Source organism: Oncorhynchus mykiss, chromosome 14, assembly GCF_057628025.1.
Source record: "Oncorhynchus mykiss isolate SJ-2025 chromosome 14, ASM5762802v1, whole genome shotgun sequence".
NCBI classification, from domain to species: domain Eukaryota; kingdom Metazoa; phylum Chordata; class Actinopteri; order Salmoniformes; family Salmonidae; genus Oncorhynchus; species Oncorhynchus mykiss.
In genome coordinates this window covers 43075852-43097545 of record NC_143035.1, presented here as the reverse complement: position 1 = coordinate 43097545, position 21694 = coordinate 43075852, and the positions used below count along the sequence as shown (strand labels likewise).

The 21694-nt window shown below is 44.9% G+C and overlaps 1 protein-coding gene across 2 annotated transcripts in view; it reads left to right on the top strand.

The window, feature by feature from the left end:
- The window catches only part of LOC110533235 (endothelin receptor type B), a 69346-nt gene that overhangs the window by 13966 nt on the left and 33686 nt on the right, over positions 1-21694 (top strand). For both annotated transcript variants that reach the window (XM_090198952.1, XM_036943609.2), the window contains exons 3-6: positions 9251-9915; positions 20667-20779; positions 20883-21087; positions 21505-21654. In XM_090198952.1, the coding sequence (XP_090055078.1) occupies positions 9481-9915; positions 20667-20779; positions 20883-21087; positions 21505-21654 (903 nt within the window). In that variant the 5' untranslated portion in view covers positions 9251-9480. The remainder of the gene's footprint in view (positions 1-9250; positions 9916-20666; positions 20780-20882; positions 21088-21504; positions 21655-21694) is intronic.

Below are 21694 nucleotides of genomic sequence, written 5' to 3'. Positions count from 1 at the left end.
GTTAGGTTAGGGGTTAGAGGAGGGTTGGGTTAGTGTTAGGGTTTGTTTATTGGTTAGAGGAGGGTTGGGTTAGGGGTTAGAGGAGGTTTGGGTTAGTGTTAGGGTTAGGGGTAGAGGAGGGTCGGGTTAGTGTCAGGGTTAGGGTTAGGTTAGGGGTTAGAGGAGGGTTGGGTTAGTGTTAGGGTTGGGTTATTGGTTAGAGGAGGGTTTGGGTTAGCTGTCGGGAGGCTTTGGTTAGGGGTTAGAGGAGGGTTGGGTTAGTGTTAGGGTTGGGGTAGAAGAGGAATGGGTTAGGGTTAGGGGAGTGTCGGGTTAGTGTTAGGGTTTATGTTAGGCGTTAGAGGAGGGTTGGGTTAGTGTTAGGGTTAGGTTTATGGGTAGAGAAGGGTTGGGTTAGTGTTATGGTTAGAGTTGGGGTAGAGGAGGGTTGGGTTAGTGTTAGGGTTAGGTTAATGGTAGAGGAGGGTTGGGTTAGTGTTAGGGTTAGGTTAAGGGTAGAGGATGGTTGGGTTAGTGTTAGGCTTAGGGGTTTGAGGAGGGTTGGGTTAGTGTCAGGTTTAGGGGTTTGAGGAGGGTTAGGTTAGTGTCAGGGTTAGGTTAAGGGTAGAGGAGGGTTGGGTTAATGTCAGGTTAAGGGTAGAGGAGGGTTGGATTAGTGTTAGGGTTAGGTTAATGGTAGAGGAGGGTTGGGTTAGTGTTAGGGTTAGGTTAAGGGTAGAGGATGGTTGGGTTAGTGTCAGGGTTAAGTTAAGGGTAGAGGAGGGTTGGGTTAGTATTATGGTTAGGGGTTAGAATAGGTGTGAGAGGAGGTTTTGGTTAGTGTTAGGGTTAGGTTAAGGGTAGTGGAGGGTTGGGTTAGTGTTAGGGTTAGGGGTTAGAATAGGGGTGAGAGTAGGGTTGGGTTAGTATTAGGCTTAGGGGTTTGAGGAGGGTTGGGTTAGTGTCAGGGTTAGGGTTTTGAGGAGGGTTGGGTTAGTGTCAGGGTTAGGTTAAGGGTAGAGGAGGGTTGGGTTAGGGGTGGAGGAGGTTTTGGTTAGTGTTAGGGTTAAGGTTAGGCTTAGGTTAAGGGTAGTGGAGGGTTGGGTTAGTATTAGGCTTAGGGGTTTGAGGAGGGTTCGGTTAGCGTCAGGGTTAGGGGTTTGAGGAGGGTTGGGTTAGTGTCAGGGTTAGGTTAAGGGTAGAGGAGGGTTGGGTTAGTGTCAGGGTTAGGTTAAGGGTAGAGGAGGGTTGGGTTAGGGGTGGAGGAGGTTTTGGTTAGTGTTAGGCTTAGGTTAAGAGTAGAGGCGGGTTAGTGTCAGGGTTAGGTTAAGGGTAGAGGAGGGTTGGCTACGGGTATAGGAGGGTTGGGTTAGTGTTAGGGTAAAGGTAAAGGTAAGGGTAGAGGAGGGTTTGGTTTATGAAAGGGTTGGTTTAGGTGTTAGTTGAGGGTTGGTTTAGGTGTTAGAGGAGTGTTGGGTTAGTATTAGTGTTAAGGTGAGGTTAGAGGTAGAAGAGGGTTGGGTTGGTGTTAGGGTTATGTTATTGGGTAGGGGAGGGCTAGGGTTAGTGTTATGGTTAGGGGTTAGGGGATAGAGGAGGGTTGGGTTAGTGTTAGGGTTAGGGGTTAGGGGATAGAGGAGGGTTGGGTTAGTGGTAGGGTTAGGTTATTGTTTAGAGGAGGGTTTGGGTTAGCTGTACGGAGGGTTTGGTTAGGGGTTAGGGGAGGGTTGGGTTAGTGTTAGGGGTAGAGGAGGGTCGGTTTAGTGTCAGGGTTATGGTTAGGTTAGGGGTTAGAGGAGGGTTGGGTTAGTTTTAGGGTTAGGGGATGGAGTAGGGTTGGGTTAGGGGGTGGAGTAGGGTTGGGTTAGGGGGTGGAGGAGGGTAGGGTTAGTGTTAGGATTAGGGGGTGGATTAGGGTTAGGTTAGGGTTAGAGGAGGGTTGGGTTAGTTTTAAAGGAGGGTTGGGTTAGGGTTAGAGGAGGCTAGGTTTAGGTGGTAGAGCAGGGTTGAGTTAGTGTTAGGGTTAGGGAGTGGGAGTGGAGTAGGTTTGGGGTTAGAGAAGGGTTGGGTTTGTGTTAGGGTTAGGGGGGGAGGGTAGGGTTAGTGTTATGGTTAGGGGTTAGGGGATAGAGGAAGGTTGGGTTAGTGTTAGGGTTAGGTTAGGGGATAGAGGAGGGTTGGGTTAGTGTTAGGGTTAGGGGTTAGGGGATAGAGGAGGGTTGGGTTAGTGGTAGGGTTAGGTTATTGTTTAGAGGAGGGTTTGGGTTAGCTGTACGGGGGGTTTGGTTAAGGGGAGGGTTGGGTTAGTGTTAGGGGTAGAGGAGGGTCGGTTTAGTGTCAGGGTTATGGTTAGGTTAGGGGTTAGAGGAGGGTTGGGTTAGTTTTAGGGTTAGGGGGTTGAGCAGGGTTGGGCTAGTGTCAGGGTTAGGTTAAGGGTAGAGGAGAGTTGGGTTAGTGTTAGGTTAAGGGTAGAGGGTTAGAGGAGGGTTGGGTTTGTGTTAGGGTTAGGGGTGGAGTAGGGTTGGGTTAGGGGGTGGAGTAGGGTTGGGTTAGGGTTAGAGGAGGGTTAGGGTTAGAGGAGCTTTGGGTTTGTGTTAGGGTTAGGGGTGGAGTAGGGTTGGGTTAGGGGGTGGAGGAGGGTTGGGTTAGTGTTAGAGGAGGGTTGGGTTAGTGTTAGGGTTAGGGGTTAGAGGAGGGTTGGGTTAGGGTTAGAGGAGGGTTGGGTTAGTGTTAGGGTTAGGGGGTGGAGTAGGGTTGGGTTAGGGTTAGAGGAGTGTTGGGTTAGTGTTAGAGGACAGTTGGGTTAGTGTTAGGGTTAGCGGGTGGAGTAGGGTTGGGTTTGGGGGTGGAGTAGGGTTTGGTTATGGTTAGAGGAGGGTTGGGTTTGTGTTAGGGTTAGGGGTAGAATAGGGTTAGGTTAGGGGGTGGAGTAGGGTTGGTTAGGGTTAGAGGAGGGTTGTGTTATTGTTAGAGGAGGGTTGGGTTAGGGTTAGAGGCAGGTTGGGTTAGTGTTAGGGTTAGGGGGTGGAGTATGGTTGGGTTAGTGTTAGGGTTAGGGGGTGGAGTAGGGTTGGGTTAGGGGTTAGAGGAGAGTTGGGTTAGTGTTAGGGTTAGGGTTGGAGTAGGGTTGGGTTAAGGGGTGGAGTAGGGTTGGGTTAGGGTTAGAGGAGGGTTGGGTTAGTGTTAGAGTTAGGGGTGGAGTAGGGTTGGTTTAGGGTTAGAGGAGGGTTGGGTTAGGGTTAGAGGAGAGTTAGGGCTTAGAGGAGGGTAGGTTTATGTGGTAGTGGAGGGTTGGGTTAGTGTTGGGGTTAGGGGTGGATTAGGGTTGGGTTAGGGTTAGAGGAGGTTTGGGTTAGTGTTAGAGGAGGCTAGGTTTAGGTGGTAGAGCAGGGTTGAGTTAGTGTTAGGGTGAGGGAGTGGGAGTGGAGTAGGGTTGGGTTAGGGTTAGAGGAGGGTTGGGTTTGTGTTAGGGTTAGGGGGTGGAGTAGGGTTGGCTTAGGGGTTGGAGTAGGGTTGGGTTAGGGTTATAGGAGGGTTGGGTTAGTGTTAGGCTTAGGGGGTGGAGTAGGGTTGGGTTAGTGTTAGAGGAGGTTTGGGTTAGTGTTAGGGTTAGGGGTGGAGTAGGGTTAGGTTTGGGGGTGGAGTAGGGTTTGGTTATGGTTAGAGGAGGGTTGGGTTTGTGTTAGGGTTAGGGGTAGAATAGGGTTAGGTTAGGGGGTGGAGTAGGGTTGGTTAGGGTTAGAGGAGGGTTGTGTTAGTGTTAGAGGTGGGTTGGGTTAGGGTTAGAGGCAGGTTGGGTTAGGGTTAGGGGGTGGAGTACGGTTGGGTTAGTGTTAGGGTTAGGGGGTGGAGTAGGGTTGGATTAGGGTTAGAGGAGGGTTAGGGTTAGAGGAGCGTTGGGTTTGTGTTAGGGTTAGGGGTTAGAGGAGAGTTGGGTTAGTGTTAGAGGAGGGTTGGGTTAGTGTTAGGGTTAGGGGGTGGATTAGGGTTGGGTTAAGGGGTGGAGTAGGGTTGGGTTAGGGTTAGAGGAGGGTTAGGGTTAGTGTTAGGGTTAGGGGGTGGAGTAGGGTTGGGTTAGGGTTAGTGGAGTGTTGGGTTATGGTTAGAGGAGGGTTGGGTTTGTGTTAGGGTTAGGGGGTAGAATAGGGTTGGGTTAGGGGGTGGAGTAGGGTTGGTTAGGGTTAGAGGAGGGTTGGGTTAGTGTTAGAGGAGGGTTGGGTTAGGGTTAGAGGCGGGTTGGGTTAGTGTTAGGGTTAGGGGGTGGAGTAGGGTTGGTTTAGGGGTTAGAGGAGAGTTGGGTTAGTATTAGAGTAGGGTTGGATTATTGTTAGGGTTAGGGGGTGGATTAGGGTTAGGTTAGGGTTAGAGGAGGGTTGGGTTAGTGTTAAAGGAGGGTTCGGTTAGGGTTATAGGAGGCTAGGTTTAGGTGGTAGAGCAGGGTTGAGTTAGTGTTAGGGTTAGGGAGTGGGAGTGGAGTAGGGTTGGGTTAGGGTTAGAGAAGGGTTGGGTTTGTGTTAGGGTTAGTGGGGAGGGTAGGGTTAGTGTTATGGTTAGGGGTTAGGGGATAGAGGAAGGTTGGGTTAGTGTTAGGGTTAGGTTAGGGGATAGAGGAGGGTTGGGTTAGTGTTAGGGTTAGGGGTTAGGGGATAGAGGAGGGTTGGGTTAGTGGTAGGGTTAGGTTATTGTTTAGAGGAGGGTTTGGGTTAGCTGTACGGAGGGTTTGGTTAGGGGTTAGGGGAGGGTTGGGTTAGTGTTAGGGGTAGAGGAGGGTCGGTTTAGTGTCAGGGTTATGGTTAGGTTAGGGGTTAGAGGAGGGTTGGGTTAGTTTTAGGGTTAGGGGGTGGAGTACGGTTAGGGTTAGGGTTAGGTTAAGGGTAGAGGAGAGTTGGGTTAGTGTTAGGTTAAGGGTAGAGGGTTAGAGGAGGGTTGGGTTTGTGTTAGGGTTAGGGGTGGAGTAGGGTTGGGTTAGGGGGTGGAGTAGGGTTGGGTTAGGGTTAGAGGAGGGTTAGGGTTAGAGGAGCGTTGGGTTTGTGTTAGGGTTAGGGGTGGAGTAGGGTTGGGTTAGGGGGTGGAGGAGGGTTGGGTTAGTGTTAGAGTGGGGTTGGGTTAGTGTTAGGGTTAGGGTTTAGAGGAGGGTTGGGTTAGGGTTAGAGGAGGGTTGGGTTAGTGTTAGGGTTAGGGGGTGGAGTAGGGTTGGGTTAGGGTTAGAGGAGTGTTGGGTTAGTGTTAGAGGACGGTTGGGTTAGTGTTAGGGTTAGCTCGTGGAGTAGGGTTGGGTTTGGGGGTGGAGTAGGGTTTGGTTATGGTTAGAGGAGGGTTGGGTTTGTGTTAGGGTTAGGGGTAGAATAGGGTTAGGTTAGGGGGTGGAGTAGGGTTGGTTAGGGTTAGAGGAGGGTTGTGTTAGTGTTAGAGGTGGGTTGGGTTAGGGTTAGAGGCAGGTTGGGTTAGTGTTAGGGTTAGGGGGTGGAGTACGGTTGGGTTAGTGTTAGGGTTAGGGGGTGGAGTAGGGTTGGATTAGGGGTTAGAGGAGAGTTGGGTTAGTGTTAGAGGAGGGTTGGGTTAGTGTTAGGGTTAGGGGGTGGAGTAGGGTTGGGTTAAGGGGTGGAGTAGGGTTGGGTTAGGGTTAGAGGAGGGTTAGGGTTAGGGGGTGAAGTAGGGTTGGGTTAGGGGGTGGAGGAGGGTTGGGTTAGGGTTAGAGGAGGCTAGGTTTAGGTGCTAGATGAAGGTTGGGTTAGTGTTAGAGTTAGGGAATGGGAGTGGAGTAGGGTTGGGTTAGTGTTAGGGTTAGAGGAGGGTTGGTTTTGTGTTAGGGTTAGGGGGTGGAGTAGGGTTGGGTTAAGGGGGTGGAGTAGGGTTGGGTTAGGGTTAGAGGAGGGTTGGGTTAGTGTTAGAGGTGGGTTGGGTTAGTGTTAGAGGAGGGTTGGGTTAGTGTTAGGTTTAGGGGTTGGAGTAGTGTTGGGTTAGTGTTAGAGGAGGGTTGGGTTAGTGTTAGGGTTAGGGGGTGGAGTAGGTTTGGGTTAGGGGGTGGAGTAGGGTTTGTGTTAGGGTTAGGGGGTAGAATAGGGTTGGGTTAGGGGGTGGAGTAGGGTTGGGTTAGGGTTAGAGGAGGGTTGGGTTAGTGTTAGAGGAGGGTTGGGTTAGGGGCGGGTTGGGTTAGTGTTAGAGTTAGGGGGTGGAGTAGGGTCGGGTTAGTGTTAGGGTTAGGGGGTGGAGTAGGGTCGGGTTAGGGGTTAGAGGAGAGTTGGGTCAGTGTTAGAGGAGGGTTGGGTTAGTGGTGGGGTTAGGGGGTGGAGTAGGGTTGGGTTAAGGGATGGAGTAGGGTTGGGTTAGGGTTAGAGGAGGGTTGGGTTAGTGTTAGGGTTAGGGGGTGGAGTAGGGTTGGGTTAGGGTTAGAGGAGGGTTGGGTTAGGGTTAGAGGATGGTTAGAGGTTAGAGGATGGTAGGTTTAGGTGGTAGAGGAGGGTTGGGTTAGTGTTAGTGTTATGGGGTGGAGTAGGGTTTGGTTAGGGTTAGAGGAGGGTTGGGTTAGTGTTACGGTTAGGGGGTGGAGTAGGGTTGGGTTAGGGGGTGGAGTAGGGTTGGGTTAGGGGTGGAGGAGGGTTGCTTTAGTGTTAGAGGGGGGTTGGGTTAGAGTTAGAGGAGCCTAGGTTTAGGTGGTAGAGGAGGGTTGGGTTAGTGTTAGGGTTAGAGGGTGGAGTAGGGTTGGGTCAGGGTTAGAGGAGCGTTGGGTTAGTGTTAGAGCAGGGTTGGGTTAGTGTTAGGGTTAGGGGGTGGAGTAGGGTTAGGGTTAGAGGAGGGTTGGGTTAGTGTTAGAGGAGGGTTGGGTTAGTGTTAGAGGAGGGTTGGGTTCGTGTTAGAGGAGGGTTGGATTAGTGTTAGAGGAGAGTTGGGTTAGTGTTAGGGTTAGGGGGTGGAGTAGGGTTGGGTTGGGGTAGAGGAGGGTTGGGATAGTGTTAGGTTTAGGTTAGGGGTTAGTAGACGGTCGGGTTAGCTGTACGAGGTAGAGGAGGGTTGTGTTAGTGTTAGGGATATTTTAGGGGTTAGAGGAGGGTTGGGTTAGTGTTAGGGTTAGAATGTAGAGGAGGGTTGTGTTAGTGTTAGGGTTATTTTAGGGGTTAGAGGACAGGACAGATAGGAGGGTTGGGTTAGTGTATAGAGGACAGATAGGAGGGTTGGGTTAGTGTATAGAGGACAGATAGGAGGATTGGGGTAGTGTATAGAGGACAGATAGGAGAGTTGGTTAAGGTTAGTGTATAGAGGACAGATAGGAGGGTTGGGTTAGTGTATAGAGGACAGATATTAGGGTTAGGTTAGTGTATAGAGGACAGATAGGAGGGTTGGGTTAGTGTATAGAGGACAGATAGGAGGGTTGGGGTAGTGTATAGAGGACAGATAGGATGGTTGGGTTAGTGTATAGAGGACAGATAGGAGGGTTGGGTTAGTGTATAGAGAGAGGACAGATAGGAGGGTTGGGTTAGGTTAGTGTATAGAGGACAGATAGGAGGGTTGGGTTAGTGTATAGAGGACAGATAGGATGGTTGGGTTAGTGTATAGAGGACAGATAGGAGGGTTGGGGTAGTGTATAGAGGACAGATAGGAGGGTTGGGGTAGTGTATAGAGGACAGATAGGAGGGTTGGGTAAGGTTAGTGTATAGAGGACAGATATGAGGGTTGGGTTAGGTTAGTGTATAGAGAGAGGACAGATAGGAGGGTTGGGTTAGGTTAGTGTATAGAGGACAGATAGGAGGGTTGGGTTAGTGTATAGAGGACAGATAGGAGGGTTGGGTTAGTGTATAGAGGACAGATAGGAGGGTTGGGGTAGTGTATAGAGGACAGATAGGAGGGTTGGGGTAGTGTATAGAGGACAGATAGGAGGGTTGGGGTAGTGTATAGAGGACAGATAGGAGGGTTGGGTAAGGTTAGTGTATAGAGGACAGATATGAGGGTTGGGTTAGGTTAGTGTATAGAGAGAGGACAGATAGGAGGGTTGGGTTAGGTTAGTGTATAGAGGACAGATAGGAGGGTTGGGTTAGTGTATAGAGGACAGATAGGAGGGTTGGAGTAGTGTATAGAGGACAGATAGGAGGGTTGGGGTAGTGTATAGAGGACAGATAGGAGCGTTGGGGTAGTGTATAGAGGACAGATAGGAGGGTTGGGTAAGGTTAGTGTATAGAGGACAGATAGGAGGGTTGGGTAAGGTTAGTGTATAGAGGACAGATAGGAGGGTTGGGTTAGTGTATAGAGGACAGATAGGAGGGTTGGGTTAGTGTATAGAGGACAGATAGGAGGGTTGGGTTAGTGTATAGAGGACAGATAGGAGGGTTGGGTTAGTGTATAGAGGACAGATATTAGGGTTGGGTTAGGTTAGTGTATAGAGAGAGGACAGATAGGAGGGTTGGGTTAGGTTAGTGTATAGAGGACAGATAGGAGGGTTAGGTTAGTGTATAGAGGACAGATATTAGGGTTGGGTTAGGTTAGTGTATAGAGAGAGGACAGATAGGAGGGTTGGGTTAGTGTATAAAGGACAGATAGGAGGGTTGGGTTAGTGTATAAAGGACAGATAGGAGGGTTGGGTTAGTGTATAAAGGGCAGATAGGAGGGTTGGGTTAGTGTATAAAGGACAGATAGGAGGGTTGGGTTAGTGTACATAGGATAGATAGGAGTGTTAGGTTAGTTTAATGTATAGAGGACAGATGGGAGGGTTAGGTTAGTGTATAGAGGACAGATAGGAGGGTTTTATAGATGGCAGATAGAACATCTGGAGGGACACAACCCTCCTATCAAACAGCTCTTTCATACTGACCATCGCCAAGATGCCCTCGGCATTATGGGCCACATGACTGGCGAACCCGGCGAAACAAAGTCCCTCTGTGTCCTGATATATATATATATAAATATATATATATATATACACACACACACACACACACACACACACACACACACACACACACACACACGTTCTCAAAGAGCAGAACGGTGACCACTTAAGAATCTCCCAGTAGTGAAAGGGGGTTGTTCAACAATGTATTCAACTGAAATGTGAATGGTAGAGGTACGGGCCTTAATCGACAGGCCTGGGGAACAGTGGGTTAACTGCCTTGCTCAGAGGAACAGTGGGTTAACTGCCTTGCTCAGGGGCAGAATGACACATTTGTACTTTGTCATCTCTGGGATTCGATCCAGCAACCTTCCACTTACTGGCCCAACACTTTAACCACTTGGCTACCTGCCACAGTGTGTGACGTTTCTGTCTCTGTTTTTCCTCCAGGTCGCTGAGAAGAGGGAACACAGTGATCCAGGACCTGAGAGTCTATCTGTCTGTGTCTGTCTGTCTGTCTGTCTGTGTGTGTGTCTGAGTCTCTGAGAGTCTCTCTGTCTGTTTGTGTCTGAGTCTCTGAGAGTGTCTGTCTGTTTGTGTCTGAGTCTCTGAGAGAGTGTCTGTTTGTGTGTGTGTCTTTGAGTGTGTGTCTTGTTGTTGCTGCGTCTGTGTGAGTGAGGATGAGGTCATCAGGACTACTACTGTGTGTACTGGCTGTAGCGACGGTGTCCTCCTTCCGGTTCCCCCGTGACACGTCATCTCAGAGCCCCAGGGTCATTACGGAGGAGACCAACCCCACCCACCTTCTCCTGGACACTCTGAACACCAACAGCTCCCTCCCTGTCCCCCCTCTCCCTCCCGCCTTCCGACCACGCCCACCAGGCCCCTACCCCCCCATGTGTATCAAGCCCACAGAGATTAAACAAGCTTTTAAGTATGTGAACACGGTGGTGAGCTGTGTGATCTTGGTGGTGGGGATGATCGGTAACTCCACCTTATTAAGGATCATCTATAAGAACAAGTGTATGAGAAACGGACCCAACGTTCTGATTGGCTCTCTTGCCTTGGGGGATCTTCTCTACATCCTCATCGCTATCCCCATCAACGTCTTCAAGGTAGGGAGGGGTCACACTAACCCTAACCCCATAAAAAATGGAACAAACACATGCCGTCAACAGTTATAATAATCAATAGTTATAATAATCAATAGTCAATAGTAGTTATCAATAGTTATCAAAAGTTATAATATTCAATAGTTATAATAATCAACAGCTGTAGCTGTCAGCAGTTATAGTAGTCAACAGTTCTGACCGTCAATAGTTATAGCTGTCAACGGGTTTAGCCGTCAACATATTATAGTAGTCAACAGTTACAGTAGTCAACATATTATAGTAGTCAACAGTTACAGTAGTCAACAGTTACAGTAGTCAACATATTATAGTAGTCAACAGTTACAGTAGTCAACAGTTACAGTAGTCAACAGTTACAGTAGTCAACAGTTCTGACCGTCAATAGTTACAGTAGTCAACATATTATAGTAGTCAACAGTTACAGTAGTCAACAGTTACAGTAGTCAACAGTTACAGTAGTCAACAGTTATAGTAGTCAACAGTTACAGTAGTCAGCAGTTACAGTAGTCAACAGTTATAGTAGTCAACAGGTTTAGCCGTCAACATGTTATAGTAGTCAACAGTTACAGTAGTCAACAGTTACAGTAGTCAACAGTTACAGTAGTCAACAGTTATAGTAGTCAACAGTTACAGTAGTCAACAGTTACAGTAGTCAACAGTTATAATAGTCAACAGTTATGATAGTCAACAGTTACAGTAGTCAACAGTTACAGTAGTCAACAGTTAGAGTAGTCAACAGTTACAGTAGTCAACAGTTACAGTAGTCAACAGTTACAGTAGTCAACAGTTACAGTAGTCAACAGTTACAGTAGTCAACAGTTACAGTAGTCAACAGTTCTGACCGTCAATAGTTACAGTAGTCAACAGGTTTAGCCGTCAACAGGTTTAGCCATCAACATATTACAGTAGTCAACAACAGTTACCGTAGTCAACAGTTACAGTAGTCAACCGTTACAGTAGTCAACAGTTATTGTAGTCAACAGTTACAGTAGTCAACATTTACAGTAGTCAACAGTTACAGTAGTCAACAGTTATTGTAGTCAACAGTTACAGTAGTCAACATTTACAGTAGTCAACAGTTACAGTAGTCAACAGTTATGATAGTCAACAGTTATGATAGTCAACAGTTATAGTAGTCAACAGTTATAGTAGTCAACAGTTAGTATAGTCAACAGTTATAATAGTTAATAGTTACAGTAGTTAACAGTTATTGTAGTCAACAGTTATTGTAGTCAACAGTTATAATAGTCAACATTTATAGTAGTCAACAGTTATTGTAGTCAACAGTTATTGTAGTCAACAGTTATTGTAGTCAACAGTTATAGTAGTCAACAGTTATAATAGTTAATAGTTCCAGTAGTTAACAGTTATTGTAGTCCACAGTTACAGTAGTCAACAGTTATGATAGTCAACAGTTATGATAGTCAACAGTTATAGTAGTCAACAGTTATAGTAGTCAACAGTTAGTGTAGTCAACAGTTATAATAGTTAATAGTTACAGTAGTTAACAGTTATTGTAGTCAACAGTTATTGTAGTCAACAGTTACAATAGTCAACATTTATAGTAGTCAACAGTTATTGTAGTCAACAGTTATAGTAGTCAACAGTTATTGTAGTCAACAGTTATAGTAGTCAACAGTTATTGTAGTCAACATTTATAGTAGTCAACAGTTATAATAGTCAACATTTATAAAAGTAAACAGGTACGTTTACAAACATATATTTTGAAAATAGAATTGAAAGTTGTCTCATTACGGTGGTGAAATAGGTATAGCCTTTTACAATTGTAATAGCTTATTTGACCTTTATTTAACTAGGCAAGTCAGTTAAGAACAAATTCTTATTTTCAATGACAGCCTAGGAACAGTGGGTTAACTGCCTGTTCAGGGGAACAGTGGGTTAACTGCCTGTTCAGGGGGCAGAACAACAGATTTGTACCTTGTCAGCTCGGGGGTTTGAACTTGCAGCCTTCCGGTTACTAGTCCAACACTTTTTCAATCTTCAATATAGAAATACTACCAATTTGTTTTATTGATAGTTGTTACAAATGATGGAGTCACGCATGATTCACCAAATTATATTTTGAAAAAGGAAGTAAAGTACTTTAAGAATATGTTTTTGTTTCAGTCTCCTCCATCTCCACTAACCGAAACTAATACAGAAAGACACATGTGAAGGTCAAATTACAGAAAGACTCATGTGAAGGCCAAATTACGGAAAGACACATGTGAAGGCTAAATTACAGAAAGACTCATGTGAAGGCCAAATTACAGAAAGACACATGTGAAGGCTAAATTACAGAAAGACTCATGTGAAGGCCAAATTACAGAAAGACACATGTGAAGGCTAAATTAAAGAAAGACTCATGTGAAGGCCAAATTACAGAAAGACTCATGTGAAGGCCAAATTACAGAAAGACTCATGTGAAGGCCAAATTACAGAAAGACTCATGTGAAGGCCAAATTACAGAAAGACTCATGTGAAGGCCAAATTACGGAAAGACACATGTGAAGGCTAAATTACAGAAAGACTCATGTGAAGGCCAAATTACAGAAAGACACATGTGAAGGCTAAATTACAGAAAGACTCATGTGAAGGCCAAATTACAGAAAGACACATGTGAAGGCTAAATTAAAGAAAGACTCATGTGAAGGCCAAATTACAGAAAGACTCATGTGAAGGCCAAATTACAGAAAGACTCACGTGAAGGCTAAATTACAGAAAGACTCGTGTGAAGGCCACATTACAGAGGAGGAACTTCTTGATGCAATTAAAGCCTTTGAGGCGGGGAAAACTCCAGGGCTGGATGGCATACCAGTAGAAGTATACAACACTTTTTGATATGCTCAGAGGACCTTTATTAGCATGTTTTAACCACTCCTATATAAATGGTAGATTATCAGACACGCAACAAGAAGGTCTGATATCATTATTACTGAAACAGGACCCAAGTGGAATATATAAAGATCCAGTCCATTTAAAAAATTGGAGACCTCTTACACTTCAGTGTTGTGATGCAAAAATCCTAGCAAAATGCTTGGCGCATAGAATTAAAAAAGTATTGTCAGATACTATTCATCCTAATCAGACAGGTTTTTTTACATGGACGATACCTTGGAGATAATATAAGACAAGTACCGGAAACAATAGAATACTATGAAATATCGGGGACACCAGGCCTGGTTTTCATAACTGACTTTGAAAAGGCTTTTAATAAAGTACGACTGGAGTTTATATATAAATGTCTAGAATTGGGGAATTTTGGGGAATCTCTTATAAAATGAGCTAAAGTTATGTATAGTAACCCTAGGTGTAAAATAGTAAATAATGGCTACATCTCAGAAAGTTTTAAACTCTCTTGTAACGATTGTCTTCGGGTGAAAGAGAGGAGGACCAAAATGCAGCGTGACGATAATCCATATTTTAATGGGATACTTAAACAACGAACAAAACAATAAACCGGCAAAAAATCTACGAAGACGACAACAGTCCCGTAATGTGAACACTAACACATAGGAACACTGGTAACAGGAACAATCACCCACAAAATACCCAAAGAAATGGCTGCCTAAATAACGATAGACAGCTGCCTCTAATTGAGAACCAATCTAGGCAAACACAGACTTACAAAAACACCTAGAATAGATAACACCCACATAAACATACAAAACCCCTAGACAAGTCAAAAACACATACATCACCCATGTCACACCCTGACCTAACCAAAATAACAAAGAAAACAAAGAATACTAAGGTCAGGGTGTGACAGTACCCCCCCAAAGGTGCGGACTCCCGGCCGCACACCTAACACTATATGGGAGGGTCTGGGTGGGCATAAATCCGAGGTGGCGGTTCTGGCTCGGGACGTGGACCCCGCTCCACTTCACCCTTACTTAATGTCTCTGGAGCGGGAACCCTCACCGCCGACCACGGACTAGAGGACGCCACTGGACTGATGGTCGAGTCTGGAGTGAGTGGCGCCTCTGGATTGGAGGGAGAGTCTGGCGGATCCGGACTGGAGGGAGATTCTGGCGGATCCGGACTGGAGGGAGACTCTGGCGGATCCGGACTGGTGGGAGACTCCGGCGGATCCGGACTGGTCGCACTGGAGGTCTCGAGCTAATGGCCTGCACAACCCGTCCTGGCTGGATGGTGACTCTAGCCCGGCACGTGCGGGGCGCAGGCACAGGACGCACTGGGCTGTGCAGACATACGGGAGACACAGTGCGCAACGCCGGCGCAGAATATCCTGGCCCGAGGAGACCCACTGGCCATCTGGAGAGCAGGGCTGGCACCATCTGCCCTGGCTGGATCCTCACCCTAGCCCGGCAGATGCGGGGAGCTGGGATGTAGCGCACCGGGCTAAGCATGCGTACTGTGGACACTGTGCGCTCCACCGCATAACACGGTGCCTGACCAGTACGACGCCCTCTCTCTCCACGGTAAGCACGGGGAATTGGCGCAGGTCTCCTACCTGGCTTCGCCACACTCCCAGTGTGCCCCCCCAATACATTTTTGGGGCTGCCTCTCGGGCTTCCAGCCGTGCTGCCGTGCTGCCTCTTCATACCGCCGCCTCTCCGCTTTGGCTGCCTCCAGCTCTGCCTTGGGGCGGCAATATTCCCCCGGCTGCGTCCAGGGTTCTTCTCCATCCAGTATCTCCTCCCAAATCCAATAGTCCTGATTGCGCTGCTCCTCCTGCTGCTGCCCGTTACCACGCTGCTTGGTTCTTTGGTGGTGGGTGATTCTGTAACGATTGTCTTTGGGTGAAAGAGAGGAGGACCAAAATGCAGCATGACGATAATCCATATTTTAATGGGATACTTAAACAACGAACAAAACAATAAACCGACAAAAAATCTACGAAGACGAAACAGTCCCGTAACGTGAACAAAGGAACACTGGTAACAGGAACAATCACCCACAAAATACCCAAAGAATATGGCTGCCTGAATATGGTTCCCAATCAGAGACAACGATAGACAGCTGCCTCTAATTGAGAACCAATCTAGGCAACCATAGACTTACAAAAACACCTAGAATAGTCATAGTCAACAGTTACAGTAGTCAACAGTTACTGTAGTCAACCGTTGCAGTAGTCAACAGTTACAGTAGTCAACAACAGTTATAGTAGTAAACAACAGTTATTGTAGTCAACAGTTACAGTAGTCAACAACAGTTATAGTAGTCAACAACAGTTATTGTAGTCAACAGTTACAGTAGTCAACAGTTACAGTGGTCAACAACAGCTATAGTAGTCAACAACAGCTATTGTAGTCAACAGTAAGAGTAGTCAACAGTTACAGTGGTTAACAACAGCTATAGTAGTCAACAACAGTTATTGTCGTCAACAGTTGCAGTAGTCAACAGTTACAGTCGTCAACAACAGTTATTGTAGTCAACAGTTACAGTAGTCAACAGTTACTGTAGTCAACAGTTACAGTAGTCAACCTTTGCAGTAGTCAACAGTTACAGTAGTCAACAACAGTTATAGTAGTAAACAACAGTTATAGTAGTCAACAGTTACAGTAGTCAACAGTTACAGTGGTCAACAACAGTTATAGTAGTCAACAACAGTTATTGTAGTCAACAGTTACAGTGGTCAACAACAGTTATAGTAGTCAACAACAGTTATTGTAGTCAACAGTTACAGTAGTCAACAGTTACAGTGGTCAACAACAGCTATAGTAGTCAACAACAGTTATTGTAGTCAACAGTTACAGTGGTCAACAACAGTTATAAGTCAACAACAGTTGCTGTAGTCAACAGTTACAGTAGTCAACAGTTACTGTAGTCAACAGTTACAGTAGTCAACAGTTGCAATAGTCAACAGTTACAGTAGTCAACAACAGCTATTGTAGTCAACAGTTACAGTAGTCAACAGTTGCAGTAGTCAACAGTTGCAGTAGTCAAAAACAGTTAATGTAGTCAACAGTTACAGTAGTTAACAGTTAACAGTTACAGTAGTCAACAGTTACAGTAGTCAACAGTTATAAGTCAACAACAGTTACAGTAGTCAAAAGTTACAGTAGTCAACAGTTACAGTAGTCAAGTTATATTAGTCAACAGTTACAGTAGTCAACAGTTGCAGTAGTCAACAGTTACAGTAGTCAAGAACAGTTACAGTAGTCAAAAGTTATTAGTCAACAACAGTTACAGTAGTCAACAGTTACAGTTGTCAACAGTTGCAGTAGTCAACAGTTTTAATAGTAAACAATTACAGTAGTCAACAGTTATTAGTCAACAGTTACAGTAGTCAACAGTTATTAGTCAACAGTTACAGTAGTCAACAGTTATTAGTCAACAGTTACAGTAGTCAACAGTTATAAGTCAACAACAGTTACAGTAGTCAAAAGTTACAGTAGTCAACAGTTACAGTAGTCAAGTTATATTAGTCAACAGTTACAGTAGTCAAGTTATATTAGTCAACAGTTACAGTAGTCAACAGATACAGTAGTCAACAGTTACAGTAGTCAACAGTTACAGTAGTCAACAGTTACAGTAGTCAAGTTATATTAGTCAACAGTTACAGTAGTCAAGTTATATTAGTCAACAGTTACAGTAGTCAACAGTTACAGTAGTCAACAACAGTTACAGTAGTCAACAGTTATTAGTCAACAACAGTTACAATAGTCAACAGTTACAGTAGTCAACAGTTACAGTAGTCAACAGTTACAGTAGTCAACAACAGTTACAGTAGTCAACAGTTATTAGTCAACAACAGTTACAATAGTCAACAGTTACAGTAGTCAACAGTTACAGTAGTCAACAGTTACAGTAGTCAAGTTATATTAGTCAACAGATACAGTAGTCAACAGTTACAGTAGTCAACAACAGTTACAGTAGTCAACAGTTACAGTAGTCAACAATTATAAGTCAACAACAGTTATAGTAGTCAACAACAGTTATTGTAGTCAACAGTTACAGTAGTCAACAGTTACAGTGGTCAACAACAGCTATAGTAGTCAACAACAGTTGCTGTAGTCAACAGTTACAGTAGTCAACAGTTATTGTAGTCAACAGTTACAGTGGTCAACAACAGCTATAGTAGTCAACAACAGTTATTGTAGTCAACAGTTACAGTGGTCAACAACAGCTATAGTAGTCAACAACAGTTATTGTAGTCAACAGTTACAGTGGTCAACAACAGTTATAAGTCAACAACAGTTGCTGTAGTCAACAGTTACAGTAGTCAACAGTTACAGTAGTCAACAGTTACAGTGGTCAACAACAGCTATAGTAGTCAACAGTTACAGTGGTCAACAACAGCTATAGTAGTCAACAGTTACAGTGGTCAACAACAGTTATAAGTCAACAACAGTTGCTGTAGTCAACAGTTACAGTAGTCAACAGTTACAGTAGTCAACAGTTACAGTGGTCAACAACAGCTATAGTAGTCAACAGTTACAGTGGTCAACAACAGTTATAAGTCAACAACAGTTGCTGTAGTCAACAGTTACAGTAGTCAACAGTTACTGTAGTCAACAGTTACAGTGGTCAACAACAGTTATTGTAGTCAACAGTTACAGTGGTCAACAACAGTTATAAGTCAACAACAGTTGCTGTAGTCAACAGTTACAGTAGTCAACAGTTACTGTAGTCAACAGTTGCAATAGTCAACAGTTACAGTAGTCAACAACAGCTATTGTAGTCAACAGTTACAGTAGTCAACAGTTGCAGTAGTCAACAGTTGCAGTAGTCAAAAACAGTTAATGTAGTCAACAGTTACAGTAGTTAACAGTTAACAGTTACAGTAGTCAACAGTTACAGTAGTCAACAGTTATAAGTCAACAACAGTTACAGTAGTCAAAAGTTACAGTAGTCAACAGTTACAGTAGTCAAGTTATATTAGTCAACAGTTACAGTAGTCAACAGTTGCAGTAGTCAACCGTTACAGTAGTCAAGAACAGTTACAGTAGTCAAAAGTTATTAGTCAACAACAGTTACAGTTGTCAACAGTTGCAGTAGTCAACAGTTACAGTAGTCAACAGTTATAATAGTAAACAATTACAGTAGTCAACAGTTTTAATAGTAAACAATTACAGTAGTCAACAGTTACAGTAGTCAACAGTTATAATAGTAAACAATTACAGTAGTCAACAGTTACAGTAGTCAACAGTTTTAATAGTAAACAATTACAGTAGTCAACAGTTATTAGTCAACAGTTACAGTAGTCAACAGTTATTAGTCAACAGTTACAGTAGTCAACAGTTATTAGTCAACAGTTACAGTAGTCAAGTTATATTAGTCAACAGTTACAGTAGTCAAGTTATATTAGTCAACAGATACAGTAGTCAACAGTTACAGTAGTCAACAGTTACAGTAGTCAAGTTATATTAGTCAACAGTTACAGTAGTCAAGTTATATTAGTCAACAGTTACAGTAGTCAACAGTTACAGTAGTCAACAACAGTTACAGTAGTCAACAGTTATTAGTCAACAACAGTTACAATAGTCAACAGTTACAGTAGTCAACAGTTACAGTAGTCAACAGTTACAGTAGTCAACAATTATAAGTCAACAACAGTTAAAGTAGTCAACAGTTACAGTAGTCAAGTTATATTAGTCAACAGATACAGTAGTCAACAGTTACAGTAGTCAACAACAGTTACAGTAGTCAACAGTTAAAGTAGTCAACAGTTACAGTAGTCAAGTTATATTAGTCAACAGTTACAGTAGTCAACAGTTACAGTAGTCAAGTTATATTAGTCAACAGTTACAGTAGTCAAGTTATATTAGTCAACAGTTACAGTAGTCAACAGTTACAGTAGTCAAGTTATATTAGTCAACAGATACAGTAGTCAACAGTTACAGTAGTCAACAACAGTTACAGTAGTCAACAGTTACAGTAGTCAACAATTATAAGTCAACAACAGTTAAAGTAGTCAACAGTTACAGTAGTCAACAGTTACAGTAGTCAAGTTATATTAGTCAACAGTTACAGTAGTCAACAGTTACACTAGTCAATAGTTATATTAGTCAACAACAGTTACTGTAGTCAACAGTTACAGTAATCAACAGTTACAGTAGTCAACAACAGTTATTGTAGTCAACAGTTACAGTTGTCAGTCTCTGTGCCTGTAAACCTCAGATTCCTCCCTCTGTCAGTCTCTGTGCCTGTAAACCTCAGATTCCTCCCTCTGTCAGTCTCTGTGCCTGTAAACCTCAGATTCCTCCCTCTGTCAGTCTCTGTGCCTGTAAACCTCAGATTCCTCCCTCTGTCAGTCTCTGTGCCGGTAAACCTCAGATTCCTCCCTCTGTCAGTCTCTGTGCCTGTAAACCTCAGATTCCTTCCTCTGTCAGTCTCTGTGCCTGTAAACCTCAGATTCCTCCCTCTGTCAGTCTCTGTGCCTGTAAACCTCAGATTCCTCCCTCTGTCAGTCTCTGTGCCTGTAAACCTCAGATTCCTCCCTCTGTCAGTCTCTGTGCCTGTAAACCTCAGATTCCTCCATCTGTCAGTCTCTGTCCCTGCTAACCTCAGATTCATAGAGAGAAATACGAGGAGTGACTGTAATCATCTCCATGGAGGATTGTGTAGCGCGAGGAAAAGTTCAGAGTCAACACCGTAAACCATTGATAACAACACTCTAATGCCTTTAGGGACACGTTCATAAAGATGCTCTAACACACAGTGGACTGTAAATGGAGTCAAAACCAGGGCATCTATATTACACTAATGACCTGTCAGAGTTCATCAGTCCTGTTAGAGCCACGTCTTAATAACAGCTGACTGCAGTCCCAGTTCCCTTGACAGATGACTGGAGGACAGGGAGGATCCTCTGAATAACAGAGATATGATGATGTTGGCTAGATCCCCTGTCATAACAGGAGAGGAATGAGAGACGAGACTTGGGCTGACCCTCATATAGAGACAGAGACAGAGTCCTGGACTGACCCTCATATAGAGACAGAGACAGAGTCCTGGACTGACCCTCATATAGAGACAGAGACAGAGTCCTGGACTGACCCTCATATAGCGACGGAGTCCTAGACTGACCCTCATATAGAGACGGAGTCCTGGACTGACCCTCATATAGAGACAGATACAGAGTCCTGGACTGACCCTCATATAGAGACAGAGTCCTGGACTGACCCTCATATATAGAGACAGATACAGAGTCCTGGACTGACCCTCATATAGAGACAGAGTCCTGGACTGACCCTCATATATAGAGACAGAGACAGAGTCCTGGACTGACCCTCATATAGAGACAGAGACAGAGTCCTGGACTGACCCTCATATAGAGACGGAGTCCTAGACTGACCCTCATATAGAGACGGAGTCCTGGACTGACCCTCATATAGAGACAGATACAGAGTCCTGGACTGACCCTCATATAGAGACAGAGTCCTGGACTGACCCTCATATATAGAGACAGAGACAGAGTCCTGGACTGACCCTCATATAGAGACAGAGACAGAGTCCTGGACTGACCCTCATATATAGAGACAGAGACAGAGTCCTGGACTGACCCTCATATAGAGACAGAGACAGAGTCCTGGACTGACCCTCATATAGAGACAAAGACAGAGGGGAATTAAAATGTGAAAAATAAGCTGCTAACTGATCTCTTCCCCTCTTTCTCCTCATCTCCTCTGCTCTTTCTACTTCTTTCCTCCTCTCTTTCACCTCCTCTTCTCTCACATGCTCTCTGCTCCTTTTCTCTCCATTTCCTCTCCTCCCCTCCTTCTCCTTCTCTCTCTCCTCTCCTCTCTCTCTTGCTCTTCTCTCCTCTCTAGCTGATAGCAGAGGACTGGCCGTTTGGTGTTCATGTATGCAAGTTGATGCCATTTATCCAGAAGGCTTCAGTAGGAATCACTGTCCTCAGCCTGTGTGCCCTGAGCATCGACAGGTCAGTAACAAACACACACACACACACACACAAACGGATGACCGCACATTCACACACATATGGATAGTAAGTGGAGAAAATGTCTCTGTGTGTGTGTGTCTAGGTACCATGCGGTGACGTCGTGGAGTAGGGTGAAGAGGATAGGGATCCCTCTGTGGAAGGCTATGCAGGTCACAGTCATATGGCTGGTTGCTGTCCTGCTGGCTGTTCCTGAGGCTGTGGCCTTTGACATGATGGAGATGCCTTACAGAGGCAGCAAGCTACGAGTCTGTCTGTTACACCCCCAACAGAAAACTGCTTTTATGAAGGTACACACAAACACATTGTATCTTGACTGCCCCCCCTATATATATGTTTTACCCTGACATTACCCCAATATATCACTCTGTACTACCATCACATTACCTAAATATATTACCCTCTGTTCTACCATGACATTACCCCAATATATCACTCTTTACTACCATCACATTAACTAAATATATTACATACACTCTGTTCTACCATGACATTACCCCAATATATCACCCTGTTCGACCATGAGATTACCCCAATATATCACCCTCTGTACTACCATCACATTACCCCAAAATATCACCCTCTGTTCTACCATGAGATTAACCCAATATGTCACCCTCTGTTCTACCATCACATTACCCCAATATATGACTGCTGAAAGCAGCAGACTTGTGCCAGTGTTGTAACCATGATATGTGTGTTCTCAGTTCTACCAGGATGTGAAGGACTGGTGGTTGCTAGGGTTTTATTTCTGTCTTCCTCTGGCCTGCACCGGCGTCTTCTACACCCTGATGTCCTGGGAGATGTTGAGCAGGAAGAAAGGCATGAGGATCGCTCTCAACGACCACATGAAACAGGTCTCTCTGTCCGACCTGTTTGTCTGTCTGTCTGACCTGT